Here is a 16,386-nt window from a genome sequence, read left to right as displayed (position 1 = left end):
ACAGTATTGTAAAGTAAAATAAAGTAAAAATAAAAATTTAATTAAAAAAAAGAAAAATGTTTATTGAATGGCCAAATGTGTCAGACTTCTTATTAAGAATTGGTGGTATGAAATAATTAATGACATGTTTGCTACAGGAAAAAAATAGGCTTTCATTTTGTTGTCTAACAAGTACAATTTACTATATAGAGTATTCTCTACCTTTAGAGCATTTTCCAGATTCAGTTCTCCTCATCTAATACATGAATTATTGAAGTTAATCTTCTTGCTTCACGTCCCTTTCCAGTCAGTTACATGATCAGGTTTATTAATATATTGCTCTGCTCCAGGAAGCCTTTAGTGTCTGATGCCTCTAAAATAGATTCAGATTCCTCAGGGTGACATTTAAGCTTCTCAGTAACCTTATCCACTTCCACCTTTCTTCTCATATTTATCAACAGCTCTAACCAATAGTTTTGTAGGCTTTCTGACTCTGTTACATTGTTCAACTCCCTGATCCCATTCCCTGTGCCACACTCATTTCCATAAGCATTGACTGATCATACCCATTCCTGTTTTTTTCCAAATATTAAAATTCCCCTGCTTTATTTTAAAATGCAATTATTCTTGATGCTACTTAAGAACTAAATGTCTCAACTACAAGGATCTCCACTTTCTGAACTCTCAAGTGTGTAGCAAAATGTTTTGTTGGCTCAAATTCTAGTTTATTCCAATGATTTGGATGAACTTGGGTAAACTCCACAATATTTCAAAGTATGAGATTTTTACTGGGGAAAACATGAAAAATCATATCTGTATATATGAAATGTCTAGCTTAGTGTCCGGCAGACAATACGTTCTCAGTGAATTATTTTTTCTATCACATTTGCACTGTGCTGCTGCCATGGTGCTGCTAAGTCGCTTCAGTCGTGTCTGACTCTGTGCAGCCCCATAGATGGCAGCCCAGCAGGCTCCCCCATCCCTGGGATTCTCCAAGCAAGAATACTGGAGTGGGTTGTCATTTCCTTCTCCAATGCATGAAAGTGAAAAGTGAAAGTGAAGTTGCTCAGTCGTGTCTGACTCTTAGCGACCCCATGGACTGCAGCCTACCAGGCTCCTCCATCCATGGGATTTTCCAGGCAAGAGTACTGGAGTGGGATGCCATTGCCTTCTCCCATTTGCACTGTAAGGATCAATAAATATTTTTGTTTATTTAAATTTTTGCTATTTTCTCTCTCATTTATGCTTCAATATCACCTTCACCTTTTGTTAATGCTGTGTATATATCAGTACTTTACATTGGAATCAGTCCAGGTTAGTGTTATTCCTAATAACAAGCAAGGGGAGTAAGAAAGAGAAAATAAAACCTCTTTTTAAAAATAACTGTGTTCATAAATTACACAGTCATATATGTAATGAACAATCAAACTACATGAAAATGTAAAATTCATACATTTATCAGTATAAATAGCATAATTTTTACTACAGATTGATAAACCACTAATGTATTCAGATACTCTATTTTGGAGAAGTTGAGAGAAGATTTACTAACACTAAAGAGAAAACTGTTCCTGATTAGAGAATACATGCTCTGCTTGAATTCATGGTGAAGCATAATCTCTTGAACAAATTCAAAACTGAGATTCAAATTCAAACATATCATTTACTTCTGTCATACAGTGTTGCTTAACATGGGTTTGATATTTAAAAACTTGGAATATGGGGGCTTTTATAAGATTATGCCTTAGGATTCCAGCAGCATGCCAACAGTATTAAATTGAGGGGACCTTCCTATATAGTTACTTCTATTCCTAACCTTTGTTGGATTTGTTGAAAATTGTAACTCATTATACTCTGAAGCAATAGTTACTATTGTGACTAAATTCATCCTGACACAATTTGTGGTCTCAAGAATAATTATGTACTTTAGCCTTGATAGAACCTGGTAGCTTAGATTTTAGAATACATTTTAGCAGAATCTCTCTCCTCACTGAACTTGTTTATTTGATTCATATACCATAATGTTTTAGTAATTCAGTATTTTATATAAAGGCTATTTTCCACTTTCTCAATATTGCTTGATTTTGAAAATAAAGTTTTATCAAATTAAAATCAATTGTCCATATGGAATGATATTTTAGAATGTTATGTTTTCTTCATAATTTTTTTCATAACATTTATTACTTCCTTATTTCTTAGACTATAAATGAAAGGATTTAACAAAGGAATAACTAGTGTATAAAAAATAGCAAGAGGTATATCTTTATCTTTGTCATTAACTGAATTTGGTCTAATATACATGAAGAGAAGAGAACCATAGAATATTGAGACAGAGACAAAGTGGGATGCACAAGTAGATAAGGCTTTGCCTTTTCCTTTTCTGGATTTCATTTTAAAAATCGTGAAAAGGATGAAAAGATAAGAGATTATTACAATGATAATAGAGAATACTTGAACTGACCCTGAAAAGATAAATATCATCAATTCATTGATATAAGGGTCAGCACAGGAGAGTCTATATAATGGAAGAACATCACAAAAAAAGTGATTGATTTGATGAGATCTACAGAAAGTTAACCTAAACAAAAATCCAATGTGAATCATGGAATGCAGGTTTCCAGCTATGTAGGCCCCTGTGGTCATCTGAATGCAGAGTTTCTTTGACATCATAGTGTGGTACTGCAGTGGTTTGCAGATGGCCACATAGCGATCATAGGCCATTGCTGCCAAGAGAAAGCAGTCTGCAGTTTCAGCAAAGCAGAGAAAATAAAATTGTGCCATACATTCATAGAGGGAAATCATTCTGTCTTTTGAAAAGAAGTTCTGTAGCATCTTGGGGGTAATGGCACAAGAACAACAGGAATCCATCAGAGCGAGATTCCCCAAGAAGATGTACATTGGTGTGTGAAGACGATGCTCTGTAACTATCAATGCCACCAGGCCAAGATTTCCCACCATGGTGATCAGATAGATGGTAAAGAACACCAGAAACAGAAGGGTCTTCAGCTCTGGATGAACTGTAAATCCTATGAGGATAAATTCAGTTGTCAAGGAGAGGTTATCCTCTGTCATCTCTGAATTGTCTGTTGAGATAGGAATTATGGAGAGATAAGATTCCAATTTAGAATGTGTATAACTTTCCTTTATATATATATATATATATGTATGTATTTATAAGGAGAAAGCTTCTCTTGCTGTCTTGTGATACAAGGACACAAACTTCTAGGGAATGTTCATCTCCATAACATGTCAGTGTCTATGACCTCAACTCTGAAACTCAAAATTCACATGACTATTTGTTAATCACAGGGGAGATGCTAATAGTGGGAAAGGTTTGTCTTTACGAATTTATGGAAATATGGTGTACAGACTGGGTACTCATCTTTGCTTCATTTTGCCCATAAAATTTGTTTCAGTTTTTATATTAAAGTTTTTAAAAATGAATTTAAAATTACTTTTTGTATATATAGAAACTTTTAAAAATTAAATTTTCATAAACTCACCCAGTGGAATAAACATTTGAAAATAGCATGGAATAGATATGTTAATTTATGTCTTAAGAATTTGTTTGAAGATTACTAAGGATTATTGAGAGTACTGTTCAGTTTTAAAGAAAGTAAACTCAGAAAGCTAAGGATTAAAATAAGAATTGATTATCACCTCTTTATCTCTTTCCCCAGTGTCATGTCCATTTTCATAAACACTGACTGTCCATGTCATTATTCCTATTTCTAAGATACCTGCATCCTTTTCTACTTCATCTAAAGCATGGTTTGTATATACTATTATTTAATAAAGTTAACCAGATACCCCTGATCACACTAATTGTCACTTTCTGGACTCTCCATCATGTCTTGTATACCCAACACAATCTTTGATAACATATCTAATTGACATTGTGTTTTTCATAAGTGTGTACAATTTACTTATTGTATAGTAGACATTTTGAGGTTAGCTGTAACTTATACTTCTTATAGCAGCTGTACAGTGCAAAAGGAGAAAGAACAATATTGATTCTAGTCCTACTTCCCTCCCAATGACCTGGGATGGGTGAACTTGTTTCCAGGATCCTACCACTGATACTTAATAACTTCTTTGGTGGTCCTTACAGTGATCCTTAGTAAACTCTGCTGCAGGTTGAGAAGATTCTACGAGGAGAATTCTTTAAAACTCATCATTTAAAAATTAAGATTAATATCTAAAATATGTGAAAACTCATACAGCTCAATAATTAAAGTATAGACATTCAGATTAAAAAATGTGCTGAGCACTACCAAGATAATTTTACAAAAGACATCCAAATGATCAACAAACACATGAAAAGATGGTCGACATCACTAATCATTAGAGAAATGCAAATCAAAAGCCATGAGATATGCCTATCATCAAGAAGATGAGAGATAACAACTGTTGCCTTGACTGTGGAGAACAGAGAATGTGGCAAGAAGTCTGTTGGTGGAAATGTAAATTGGTTCAGCTACTGTGGATGCCAGCATGGAGTTTCCTCAAATAATTTAAAATAGAACTGCTATGTAATCCCACAATTGCGCTTCTGTATATATACGCGAAGAAAATGAAAGCAAATTATGAAAGGGATATATGCAGTCTTGTATTTATAGCAGCATTAGTTACAGTAGCTAAAATACAGAAACATCTGTGTATCTATCTTAAGGATGAATGGATAGAAGTGAAAGGACATTCAGACATGAGAAAGAAGGATATCCTTCCATTTTACAGCATCGTGGATTGACCTTGGGGACATTATGCCAAGTTATATAAGTCAGAGAAAGACAAAAACTGTAAGATATAGCTTAAATGTGCATTGAAAAAAAAACAAACATGAAAACAGAGTAAAATAGTGGTTACCAGGGATTCTGGGAGATGAGGAAACAGGAAAGGTATTCTTTATTGGTACAAACTTGAAATTAACAGATAAATAAGATCTTATCTGAAATTAACAGATAAGATCTAGTACACATTACAGTGAATGTAAACAATATTTTACTATAGTCATCTAAACTGCTGAGACTAGATCTCAATTATTTCTGCCACAAAAATGAAAATTATATGACGATACAGAGCGCTAACATTCTGCAAGTGCAATCAATTACTAGTTTTTCAAATCAACGTGTTATAAGCACTAAACTTACACAATGTATGTCAAATATATTTCAATTATATATATATAAAATAAGAACTTTTAGGTATCTTTTATCTGAGTTGACTCATCTACTATTTTTTTTTTTGCTTCTAAAAATTCATGTAAGATTTTCTGAAGCGTATCACAATAGATTCAAAGTTAATAAAATAAACTCTATGCTTTAGTTTTCTAACATTTAGAAAAATTTCTTTAAGCCTTAATATAGTTTTTGAGAACAAATTTTTATTTCCTTTAGATGGCTATATTCTACCACTATTTAGTGATCCACTAGAAATATTGACTGATATCTAATCATATGAATTCTATATTTTTTGAAAATGAGTTTATTTTTTCCATAATCAAGTATTAAAATAAAGAACTCAGCTGAAAAATGTTTGTTGTAAAATATTAAATATTAGCTGTTGGATTATTGGGCTAAGCTAGGAAAGCATTCAGAGCAAATGTCTAAATTATTTAATGATTACTTTCTGTCTTTACCTGTGTATTTTTTAAAATTCTAACTGACAAGAAAGGTCAGGGTACTTTACAGTTTGAATATCATTCTAGTTTTTCCATAGCCTTCAGTTTGGGGAAGAGGTAAAAAGATAACTGAGTAATTGAAATCTAAACAACAAAATACTTTAGATAAATAAATATTAAGGGATACTAATATTAAAAATAAATTAGAGTACTTCTCTTACCTAGATTTCACAGCAGAAAGTTTTGCAGCGTTTCATGTTTGCTTTGTGATGTTGGATGTCATAGAATTTCAGAATATAAACGTTAGTCTCTTAAAACTTTTGGGATTAAAAGAATGAAATATGGGCAAATACAAATAGGCCAGAGTCAATAATTATGTTCCTTACATTACAAAGTAAAATTTTCCATCAAATCCTAAGGGATTTCCCCACAGTGACACCAGTATATTTCCATATGGAGATTCAGTCACCAACACACATCAGGATGACCTGTGAAATAATGAGGTTAAAACAGTTTACTTTCATTAAGGTCACTAAGGTTATTTGATCATTACCCATTGATTAATATATAACTGACCTCATTTTAAGATTCTGTTTATTATTCTGCTTAAATGCAATATGAACAAGAAAGAGTCTCGTGTTGGCTTGACCTTTTTTTATTGGAGGAATTAATATGGTTTATGAAAGGTGATTAGAATTTTGAGAAGAGACTAGAAGATGTGGTAGTTTTATCATGGGTCATCTGTGAGTTGATGTGTCCTGATGTTTTGTAAAATATCATTGGAGACTCTGATATTATTATTAGGTTTCACATATGAATTACCTAGGGCTTCCCTCGTGGCTCAGCAGTAAAGAATCCACCTGCAATGGAAGAAAGAGATGCAAGTTCAATCCCTAGGTCAGAAAGATCCCGTGGAAAAGGAAATGGCAACTCACTCCAGTATTTTTGCCTGGGAAATTGCATGGACAGAGGGATTATAGTCCATGGGGTCGCCAAAGAGTCGGACACAACTTATCAACTAAAGCAGTGACTAAAGAACAACAACAGCAACAACATGAATTACCTACATGGTTCTCCTTACTTTTCAGTTTTCCCCAGCTGCCTTTATCCTTCTTACCCTGTTTTTTCCCACTACATTCCACTAATCACTCTTCAGTATACTACATATTTGTTTGTTGGTGCATTATCAATATCTCCCTCACCATTAGCATGTGGAGCTAAATGGAAAAGGTTTTTTTCCTCTGTTATGTTCATTTCCGTATTTATAATGCCTTGATAGTATGTGGCAGATTGTAATGGTCAACAAATACCTGTTAGATGAAAGAAATATTTTCCTGCTCAAGAATTTGACATGATCTTTCATTAGTTTCAAACAATCCATTTTTAAAAATAACTTAGTATTCTAAATGGTCCACAGTCTTTCAGTATCTTACTTATGATCCTGATTTCTTCTTCTGACCTCAGGACATGACACTTGGTTGTGTTTATCCCTTCACTGGGCTTGTGCGCGCCTGCTTGATTAATTTACACTTAAAGTTTACTTCAGCTAAAACACCTTGTTCAGCCTCTCTTTTCAGCTCAATATACTCATTCTTGATCTTAAGTCAGATCTCCATGAGGACATTCCTTTCAATTATATTGATGTTCCTTTTCCTGTTCTGCTTAGGAACTGCCTGCTATCTCACTGCATTTGCCACTTGGTTACATGTGACTTCTTATATGTTGATTATAAAAGTATTGGCTTAATATCCATAAAGTACCTATCATGTCTTACCTATTCTGTGCTTCTGACAACACACTGAGTTAGATTCTCAATATAGGCTTCACTGATATTTAAAATTTCAGTTCTGTTTAACTTCAATCAAGTACTTCTAATATACAGGGTGCTGGAAAAGATGGTAGGTAGAATGAGCACAGAATGAGAAATATTTAGGTTTTAGAAATGGCTCCACAAGAAGCTCATAATCTAGTGAGAGAAAGATACTTGCATTGCTAACTAGAAGGCAATTCAGGCTCTGATATTAAAAAGTGTAAATAGGTCACATATAAACATGGTGAATGAAGTGGATGGAGACTCAGAGGAAAAAACAAAGATTCCTCATTGGAAGTGCCATTTCAGATTAACTTTGCAGGATAAGTAGAGTTATAATAAATGATGCACGTGAGGAAAATACGAAGACTAATGGGAGCATATGTAAAAATCCTGGGAGCTTGAAAGAGCAAGACCTAATTAAAATATATATAAATAGTATATATATTATAATGATATAAATAATATATATAATATATATAAATAGTAAACTAGGGTGGCTGAGGCTTACTCATACATGATATTGGAGATTCAGTTCAGTTCAATCGCTCAGTCATGTCTGACTCTGTGACCCCATGGACTGCAGCACGCCAGGCTTCCCTATCCATTACCAACTCCCAGAGCCTACTCAAACTTACGTCCATCGCGTAGGTAGTGCCATCCAACCATCTCATCCTCTGTCATCCCCTTCTCCTCTTGCCTTCATCTTTCCCAGCAACAGGGCCTTTTCCAATGAGTTGGTTTTTCACATCAGTATTGGAGTTTCAGCCTCAGCATCAGTCCTTCCAGTGAGTATTCAAGACTGATTTCCTTTAGGATGGACTGGTTGGACCTCCTTATAGTCCAAGGGATATAGGAGATACAGGTGGTATAAATGGAATGGGAAAATAGATTATAAATTGTTCTGATTGGTTCCTTCCCATTCTTTTCTGTCCCTGCCAATTCACCAAACTCTCTCTCTCAATAAGGTCACAACCAACTCTAAATGTCAGCTCCAAAGAACATGTAATTATCTTTCTAACCAAACTGTGATGTTTGGTATTTTTTAAAATCTTCACCTCTGGTTCTGTGATGGTACTCACTGTTTCTATCTTCCTGACTGTTTCATTTCTGTCTTTTTGTTTTTCTCTGTTTGTGTTTAATGATGCTTGTGTTTCCCTTAGTTTTATACTTGACCTTCCTCTTTAATACTAGATTTTGCTCTAGATTGTCACGTCTAATTATGTAACTACACTTTGTTCCATCTTATGGTGCCTTCACTAGTGGAGAGTTCCAAGCCATTTTTGGTGTATATTCATATTACTAAAATCTTGGGGAGTATATTCTGAATATGTACATTTTATCTATGACTTAGTAGAAGTACCACTATGCTAAAATATTATGTGTAGTATAAAATATGAAAATGGAGTAAGAATTGCTATTAAAATTTGCTATTAAAAGTATTGCTATTAAGTATTGCTAAAAGTATTGCTATTAAAAGTAAGAAATGCTATTAAAAGTTTTATTTTGTGTGTTGATTTACAAACAATGTTACTCCCACTAACACTATTATCAATTAAAAAATTAATAATCTTATATTCAGAAAAAGGTGTAATGATGTATGGTATATAATTAAAATCTTAGGGCTGTGATATGGAAATTCACATACTTGTTTGAATCTATTTCCAAACATTTAAAAATGGCTGACATAGAGGAAAAGATCCTGTACAAAGACACATCTGCCCAAATAGAGAAGGCAGCAAGTTTTGGTGGGTCCCAACACAGGAATGGGCTCTTCAGCAGGCTCAAGCTGGGGGTGAAGAGCCCTGATGTTTGAGTCCAGTGACTCATCAGACCAGTGGTGCTGGAGATATCTGAGGTGGGAAGAGTATATAGAGTTAGTGGAAAGTTAATGGAAAATTCCAGTAGGAGAGTTGCTTATGATGTTGGGGCAAGGCCTTATTTTCTGCAGCAGAGAATAATAAACTATTTAAAAAAATAACTCCCTGGTGTGCTGTGAACCCTTCTAGAGAAAGAGCTCCTGACTTTGGAACATCAGGTGACCAAAAAGCCAGAGCTAACTCATGAACTGGAATTTATCAGACTAATAAGTATGAGGCTGAGTGAGCCCAGGAACAATTCATTAGAAAACAAAGATGGACCATTTAAGGATTTATTATGAGCAGGGTCAGAGAATAACATAAGCCACACAAGTAGGTGACCCAGACTGCCTTGTTATCTACTACCATTGCAATGACCTCTTTCCCTGAACTCACACATCTTGCTTCAAACAGCCAAGTTAGTTTTTGGACAGTAAGCTTGGTCTGTTGATACAAGCCATTTGCCACTGAGCTATAGCCCCAGCCAGAGTGATCTTGAAAGGCATTGATAAGGGGAACTCCTCCTTTAGAGTACTGGAATGATTATCCATTTCTACTGTATAGAAAGAGAAGTGGCCCAAGTTAAAACTATATAGATTCAGGGTAGAGTTGAATGATTTGAATATTGGTCAGTGTCCTGGGGGGAGAGAGATGAGAAGGTCAGAGACCAGGAAGAAGAGGCATATGAATGGATCTCACAGAATGGATACGGTGTACAGAGCACCTCATACTGTATGTAAATGTCCTCCACACAACATCTACTATGCAAGAGCTACTAAAGAACCAAATTAGAATGACTCAGCCAGTTGAGGTCATAAAGCTTTGTTCATCCACCACCCCAGTGCTGGATTATGGACACATGAACAATGGCTATATGGCTGGGATGGAGGCATATATAGTTGCCTAATAGCAGAGGTTCCAGTTTTTGTAGGCTAATTTAGCAACTGTTACTTCCAGAAGTTCAACTTGCCCAGAAAAAGACCACTCTGGCCCCCAGTGTGGCAACATCACTCAAGATCAGTCAGCCACTTGGTGGTAAGAATGCTACTCTGAACCTTTTTTACTCTAAAGTGGGAAGAAATTCATTTTGGGAGGGAATTCATTTTGAGTAGAATCAGCATAATCTAGTTATGGAGATAATTCATATACATCTGTTGGTATTCTCTCGCTCAGATTTGACAGTAAATAGACAAATAACCTTGTACTCAAACCTTGTATAAAATAAAGTTTATATAAATTTCCAAAATTGGTTATCTTCACCTTAAGAACATTTTTGGAATGGGATTTAGATGACTTGTTTATTTAAAATGTTTATTTTGTATTGGAATATAGTTGATTTAAAATATTTTATTTTTAGGTGTATAGCAAAGTGATTCAGTTATACAAATATATATAGGTATATATATATATTCTTTTTCAAATTCTTTTCCCATTTAGGCTATTATATAATATTGAGCAGAGTTCCCTGTGCAGTACAGTAGATCTGTGTTGGGTTAACTATTATAAATATAGTAGTTTGTATAAATCAGTCCCAAACTCTCAGTTTATCCCACTCCCTCACCCTTTGGTAACCAGAAGTTTGCTTTCTTAGTCTGTGGGTCTATTTCTGTTTTGTAAATATGTTCATTTTAGATTCCACATATAATCTATATCATATGATATTTGTCTTTCTCTATCAGGCTTACTTCACTTAGTATGATAATCTCCAGGTCCATACGTGTTGCTGCAAATGGCATTACTTCATTCTTTTTTAAATTAATTTTTATTGGAGTATAGTTGCTTCACAATGTTGTGTTAGTTTCTGCTGTATAGCAAAGTGAGTCAGCTATGTTTTAGCATGTATCTCCTCTTTTTTGAATTTCCTTCCCATTTAGGTCACCACAGAGCATTGAGTAGAGTTCCCTGTGCTGCTATACAGTAGGTTCTCATTAGTTATCTGTTTTATACATAGTGCCAGTAGAGTATATATGTCAGTCCCAGTCTCCCAATTCACCCCTCCCCCGTCCCCCTTGGCATCTATTTATTTGTTCTCTACATCTCTGTCTCTCCTTTTGGAAGCTATTTGATTTATAAACCACTTGTGTTTTAGTAATTTTGTATATTAAATAGTGGCCATTTTCACTTTTCCATTCAATAATCCTCGATTTTGAAAAATATATATATACTCAAAATCAATTGGCTATAGGGCATGATATTTGTTTCAGAATGTTATGAAATCTTCATAATTTTTTTCATGACTTTTATTACTTCCTTATTTCTTAGACTATAAATAAAAGGTTTTAATAAAGGAATAAGTAGAATATAAAAAATAGCAACAGGTATGTCTTTTTCTTCTTCATTAACTGAACTTGGTCTAGTGTACATGAAGAGAAGAGAACCATAGAATATTGAGACAGAGAGAAAGTAGGATGCACACGTAGATAAGGCTTTGCCTTTTCCCTCTTTGGACTTCATCTTGAAAACTGTGAAAAGAATAAAAAGGTAAGAGATTATTACTGTGGTAATAGTAAAGACTAAAACTACCCTGCAAAGATGAATATCATCAATTCATTGATATAAGGATCCACAGAAGAGTGTCTGTATAATGGAAGGACATCACACAAAAAGTGATTGATTTGATGAGACCTGCAGAAAGTTAATCTAAACAGAAACCCTACATGAATTGTGGGATGAATGTTTCCAGCTATGTAGGCCCCTGTGGTCATCTGAATGCAGAGTTTCTTTGACATCATAGTATGGTACTGCAGTGGTTTGCAGATGGCCACATGGTGATCATAGGCCATTGCTGCCAAGAGAAAGCAATCTGCAGTTTCAGCAAAGCAGAAAAAAATAAAATTGTACTATGCATTCATAGAGGGAAATCATTCTGTCTTTGGAAAAGAAGTTCTCTAGCATATTTGGGGGTAATAGCACAGGAACAACAGGGGTCCATCAGAGCGAGATTCCCCAGGAAGATGTACACTGGTGTGTGAAGATGATGCTCTGTAACTATCAATGCCACCAGGCCAAGATTTCCCACCATGATGATCATATAGATGGTAAAGAACACCAGAAAAAGAGGGGTCTTCAGCTGTGGGTGATCTGTAAATCCTGTGAGGATAAATTCAATTGTCAAAGAGAGGTTATCCTCAGTCATCTCTACGTTGTCTGTTGAGATAGAAATGATGGAAATATAAGATTCTAATTTAGAGTGTGTATAATTTTCCCAACATATATATATATATTTTTTACAATGATGAGAGGAGCTTTTTATTCAAGCTTCTCACACTGTCTCTGTGATACAGGCGCATAGACTTCTGGGGGACATTTGTTTCACTAATATATCATCTTTTATGACCTCAGCTCTTAAACTCAAGATTCATGAGACTATTTTTATAATTTTAGGGAGGATTGTTACTGTGGAAAAGATTTTTCTTTATTAATTTTTGCTATTGTACAAATCTAGGGTACCCATATTTGGCACAGTGTTCCCAAATAAGTGCATTGTCACTTTTTAAATTAAAGATTAAAAATAAATCAAAACTCATTTTCCTATATATAGATCTTTTTCTTTTGTTTTAGCTTTGTAATTTTTTTAATTGGAGGAAAATTGCTTTACAATGTTGCATTTGTTTGTGCCCTGCTGCTAAGTCACTTAGTCATGTCCAACTCTGTGCGACCCCATAGACGGCAGCCCACCAGGCTCCCCCATCCCTGGGATTCCCCAGGCAAGAACACTGAAGTGGGTTGCCATTTTCTTCTCCAGTGCATGAAAGTGAAAAGTGAAAGTGAAGTCGCTCAGCCATGTCCGACTCTTAGCGACCCCTTGGACCACAGCCTACCAGACTCCTCTATCCATGGGATTCTCCAGGCGAGAGTACTGGAGTGGGGTGTCATTGCCTTCTCTGTGTTTCTGCCCTACAACAGTGCAAATCAGCCGTAATTATAACTATATCACCTCCCACTTGAGCCTCCCTCCTCTCCCTGCAGTGCACCCTTTTAGGTCATCACAGAGTGCCAGGCTAGGCTCCCTGTATTATATAGCAACTTTTTACCAGCTATCTGTTTTACACATGGTACTAGAGCCTGTTATACAGACTGAAGTAGGTCAGAAAGATATTTTTTCTTGCGCAAAGGTTTTCATATGTTTTCTCAGAGGAGTGAATATTTAAAAATAGCATACAATAAATATGTTAAATTTATATGTTAGAAATTACATGAAGATCACTAAGGATTAAAGAGGGGACTATTCAGTTTTAAAGAAAGTAATTTTGAAAAGCTAAGGGATTAATTATCCATTGATTATCATTCATTTTTTTCATTCCTTTCCCCAGTGTCATACGTTTCCATTAACACTGACTCTGTCCGTGCCATATTCCTGTTGATTTTTACCCATATATCTGAATCTTTGTTTCCTCTCTGTAAAGCAAATTTATATAAAATGTTACCTCATAAAGATTTAACTAAATGTCCCAGGCCAAAATACTCTCCGTTATCTCTACTCTTATGTATGTCTTATATACACAACATGTTTTAGAATGCCTTATGTGTAATTTACATTGCTTTTTGAAAATATGTGTATAGAGAATTCCCTTATTAAATTATAGGCATTTTGAGTTTTACTGTGACATACTTCTAAAGACAGCTGTATGTTGTTACATGGAAAACCACTGTTGATTCCAGTCCTACCTCCACTCCAGAGACCTGAGATGAGTGAAATTGTTTTCAGTGTCCTGTCAATGGCCCTTAATGACTTCTTCGATGATCCTAGCAATTATCCTTAGCAACCTCTTCTGCAAACTGAGCTTTTTAATTTTAAGAAGAATATACAGAAAAAAGTTATTCAAACTTATCAGTAAAAAAGTAAGGGCTTACATTTAAAGTGTATTAAGAAATTAATACAACCCAATAATAAAATTATAAACAATTGGATTTTTTCTTAAATGTGCATAGTAACTCAAAATAAAATTTTCCAGAAACATTTAAACGTTCAACAGGAACATGAAAAGTTGATCAACATTACTAATCATTGCTGCTGCTACTGCTGCTAAGTTGCTTCAGTCATGTCTGACTCTGAATGACGCCATGGACTGCAGCAGTCCAGGCTTCCCTGTTGAACCTTGTTGAATCCTAACATGTTGACTTCAGGTAAGCGTAAAAAGTCTTCCCCAATCATAACACTGTTTACTATAATCATTTAAAAAATATCTGTCCAACCTATCAGAATATAAACCATAAGCTATCATTTGTTTTTTCTTTTATTGAAATACAGTTGATTTATGATATTACATTCAGGTCATGTGTACAACATAGTGATTCACTATTTTTATAGGTTCAGTTCAGTTCAGTCACTCAGTCGTTTCCGACTCTTTGCAACCCCATGAATCACAGCACGCCACCAACTCCCGGAGTTCATTCAGACTCACGTCCATTGAGTCAGTGATGCCATCCAGCCATCTCATCCTCTGTCGTCCCCTTCTTCTCCTGCCCCCAATCTGCCCCAGCATCAGAGTCTTTTCCAATGAGTCAACACTTCGCATGAGGTGGCCAAAGTACTGGAGTTTCAGCTTTAGCATCATTCACTACATTTAAAGTTATTATAAAATAATGGCTACTTCTCGTGTTGTACAATACATCCTTCTGCATTTTTATTTTATACATACTAGTTCATCTGAATGCAGAGTTCCAAAGAATAGCGCTAAAGGAGATAAGAAAGCCTTCCCCAGCAATCAATGAAAGGAAATAGAGGAAAACAATAGAATGGGAAAGATAAGAGACCTCTTCAAGAAAATTAGAGATACCAAGGGAACATTTCATGCAAAGATGGGCACAAAAAAGGACAGAAATGGCATCGACCTAAAAGAAGCAGAAGATATTAAGAAGAGATGGCAAGAATACACAGAAGAAATATACAAAAAAGACCTTAATGACCCAAATAACCACGATGGTGTCATCACTTGCCTAGAGCCAGACACCCTGGAATGTGAAGTCACGTGGGCCTTAGGAAGCATCACTGCGAACAAAGCTAGTGGAGGTGATGGAATTCCAGTGGAGCTATTTCAAATCCTGAAAGATGACACTGTGAAAGAGCTGCACTCAATATTCCAGCAAACTTGGAAAACTCAACAGTGGCCATAGGACTGGAAAAGATAAGTTTCAATTCCAATCCCAAAGAAAGGCAATGCCAAAGAATGTTCAGACTACCACACAATTGCGCTCATCTCATGGCTAGCAAAGTAAGCTGGGATTCAACAATGAGTGAGCTGAGAACTTCAGATGTTCAAGCTGGATTTAGAAAAGGCAGAGGAACCAGATATCAAATTGAAAACATCTGTTGGATCATAGAAAAAGCAAGAGAATTCCAGAAAAACATCTACTTCTGCTTCATTGACTATGCTAAAGCCTTTGGCTGTATCAGTTCAGTTCAGTCGCTCAGTCGTGTCAAACTCTTTGCAACTCCATGAATCACAGCATGCCAGGCCTTCTTGTCCATTACCAACTCCTGGAGTTCATTTAAACTCATGTCCATCGAGTCGGTGATGCCATCCAGCCATCTCATCCTCTGTCGTCCTCTTCTCCTCCTGCCCCCAATCCCTCCCAGCATCAGGATCTTTTCCAATGAGTCAACTCTTTGCATGGGGTGGCCAAAGTGTTGGAGTTTCAGCTTTAGCATCAGTCCTTCCAATGAATACCCAGGACTGATCTGCTTTAGATCTCCTTGCAGTCCAAGGGACTCTCAAGAGTCTTCTCCAACACCACAGTTCAAGAGCATCAATTCTTTGGTGCTAAGCTTTCTTCACAGGCCAACTCTCACATCCAAACATGACCACTGGAAAAACCATGGCCTTGACTAGACGGACCTTTGTTGGCAAAGTAACGTCTCTGCGTTTTAATATGCTGTCTAGCTTGGTCATAACTTTCCTCCCAAGGAGAAAGCGTCTTTTAATTTCATGGCTGCAGTCACCATCTGCAGTGATTTTGGAGCCCAAAAAAATAAAGTGTGACATAGTTTCCACTGTTTCCCCATCTATTTCCCATGAAGTGATGGGACCAGATGGCATGATCTTCGTTTTCTGAATGTTGAGCTTTAAGCCAACTTTTTCACTCTCCTCTTTCATTTTCATCAAGAGGCTTTTGAG

The 16,386-nt window shown here is 35.7% G+C and overlaps 1 protein-coding gene and 1 pseudogene across 1 annotated transcript; both read right to left on the bottom strand.

Moving 5' to 3' along the window:
- Positions 1-2,124: 2,124 nt before the first annotated feature.
- LOC138084564 (olfactory receptor 5K3-like) lies at positions 2,125-3,051 on the bottom strand. Its single transcript, XM_068978906.1, has one exon. It carries the CDS (start codon positions 3,049-3,051, stop codon positions 2,125-2,127), a length of 927 nt encoding a protein of 308 aa, XP_068835007.1.
- Positions 3,052-11,476: 8,425 nt separating this feature from the next.
- Positions 11,477-12,404, bottom strand: LOC138084170 (olfactory receptor 5K3-like; annotated as a pseudogene).
- Positions 12,405-16,386: the final 3,982 nt, after the last annotated feature.

Source organism: Capricornis sumatraensis, chromosome 1 (assembly GCF_032405125.1).
Source record: "Capricornis sumatraensis isolate serow.1 chromosome 1, serow.2, whole genome shotgun sequence".
NCBI classification, from domain to species: domain Eukaryota; kingdom Metazoa; phylum Chordata; class Mammalia; order Artiodactyla; family Bovidae; genus Capricornis; species Capricornis sumatraensis.
Note: the sequence above shows the minus strand (reverse complement) of the source record. Positions and strands in the feature narration are given on the sequence as shown.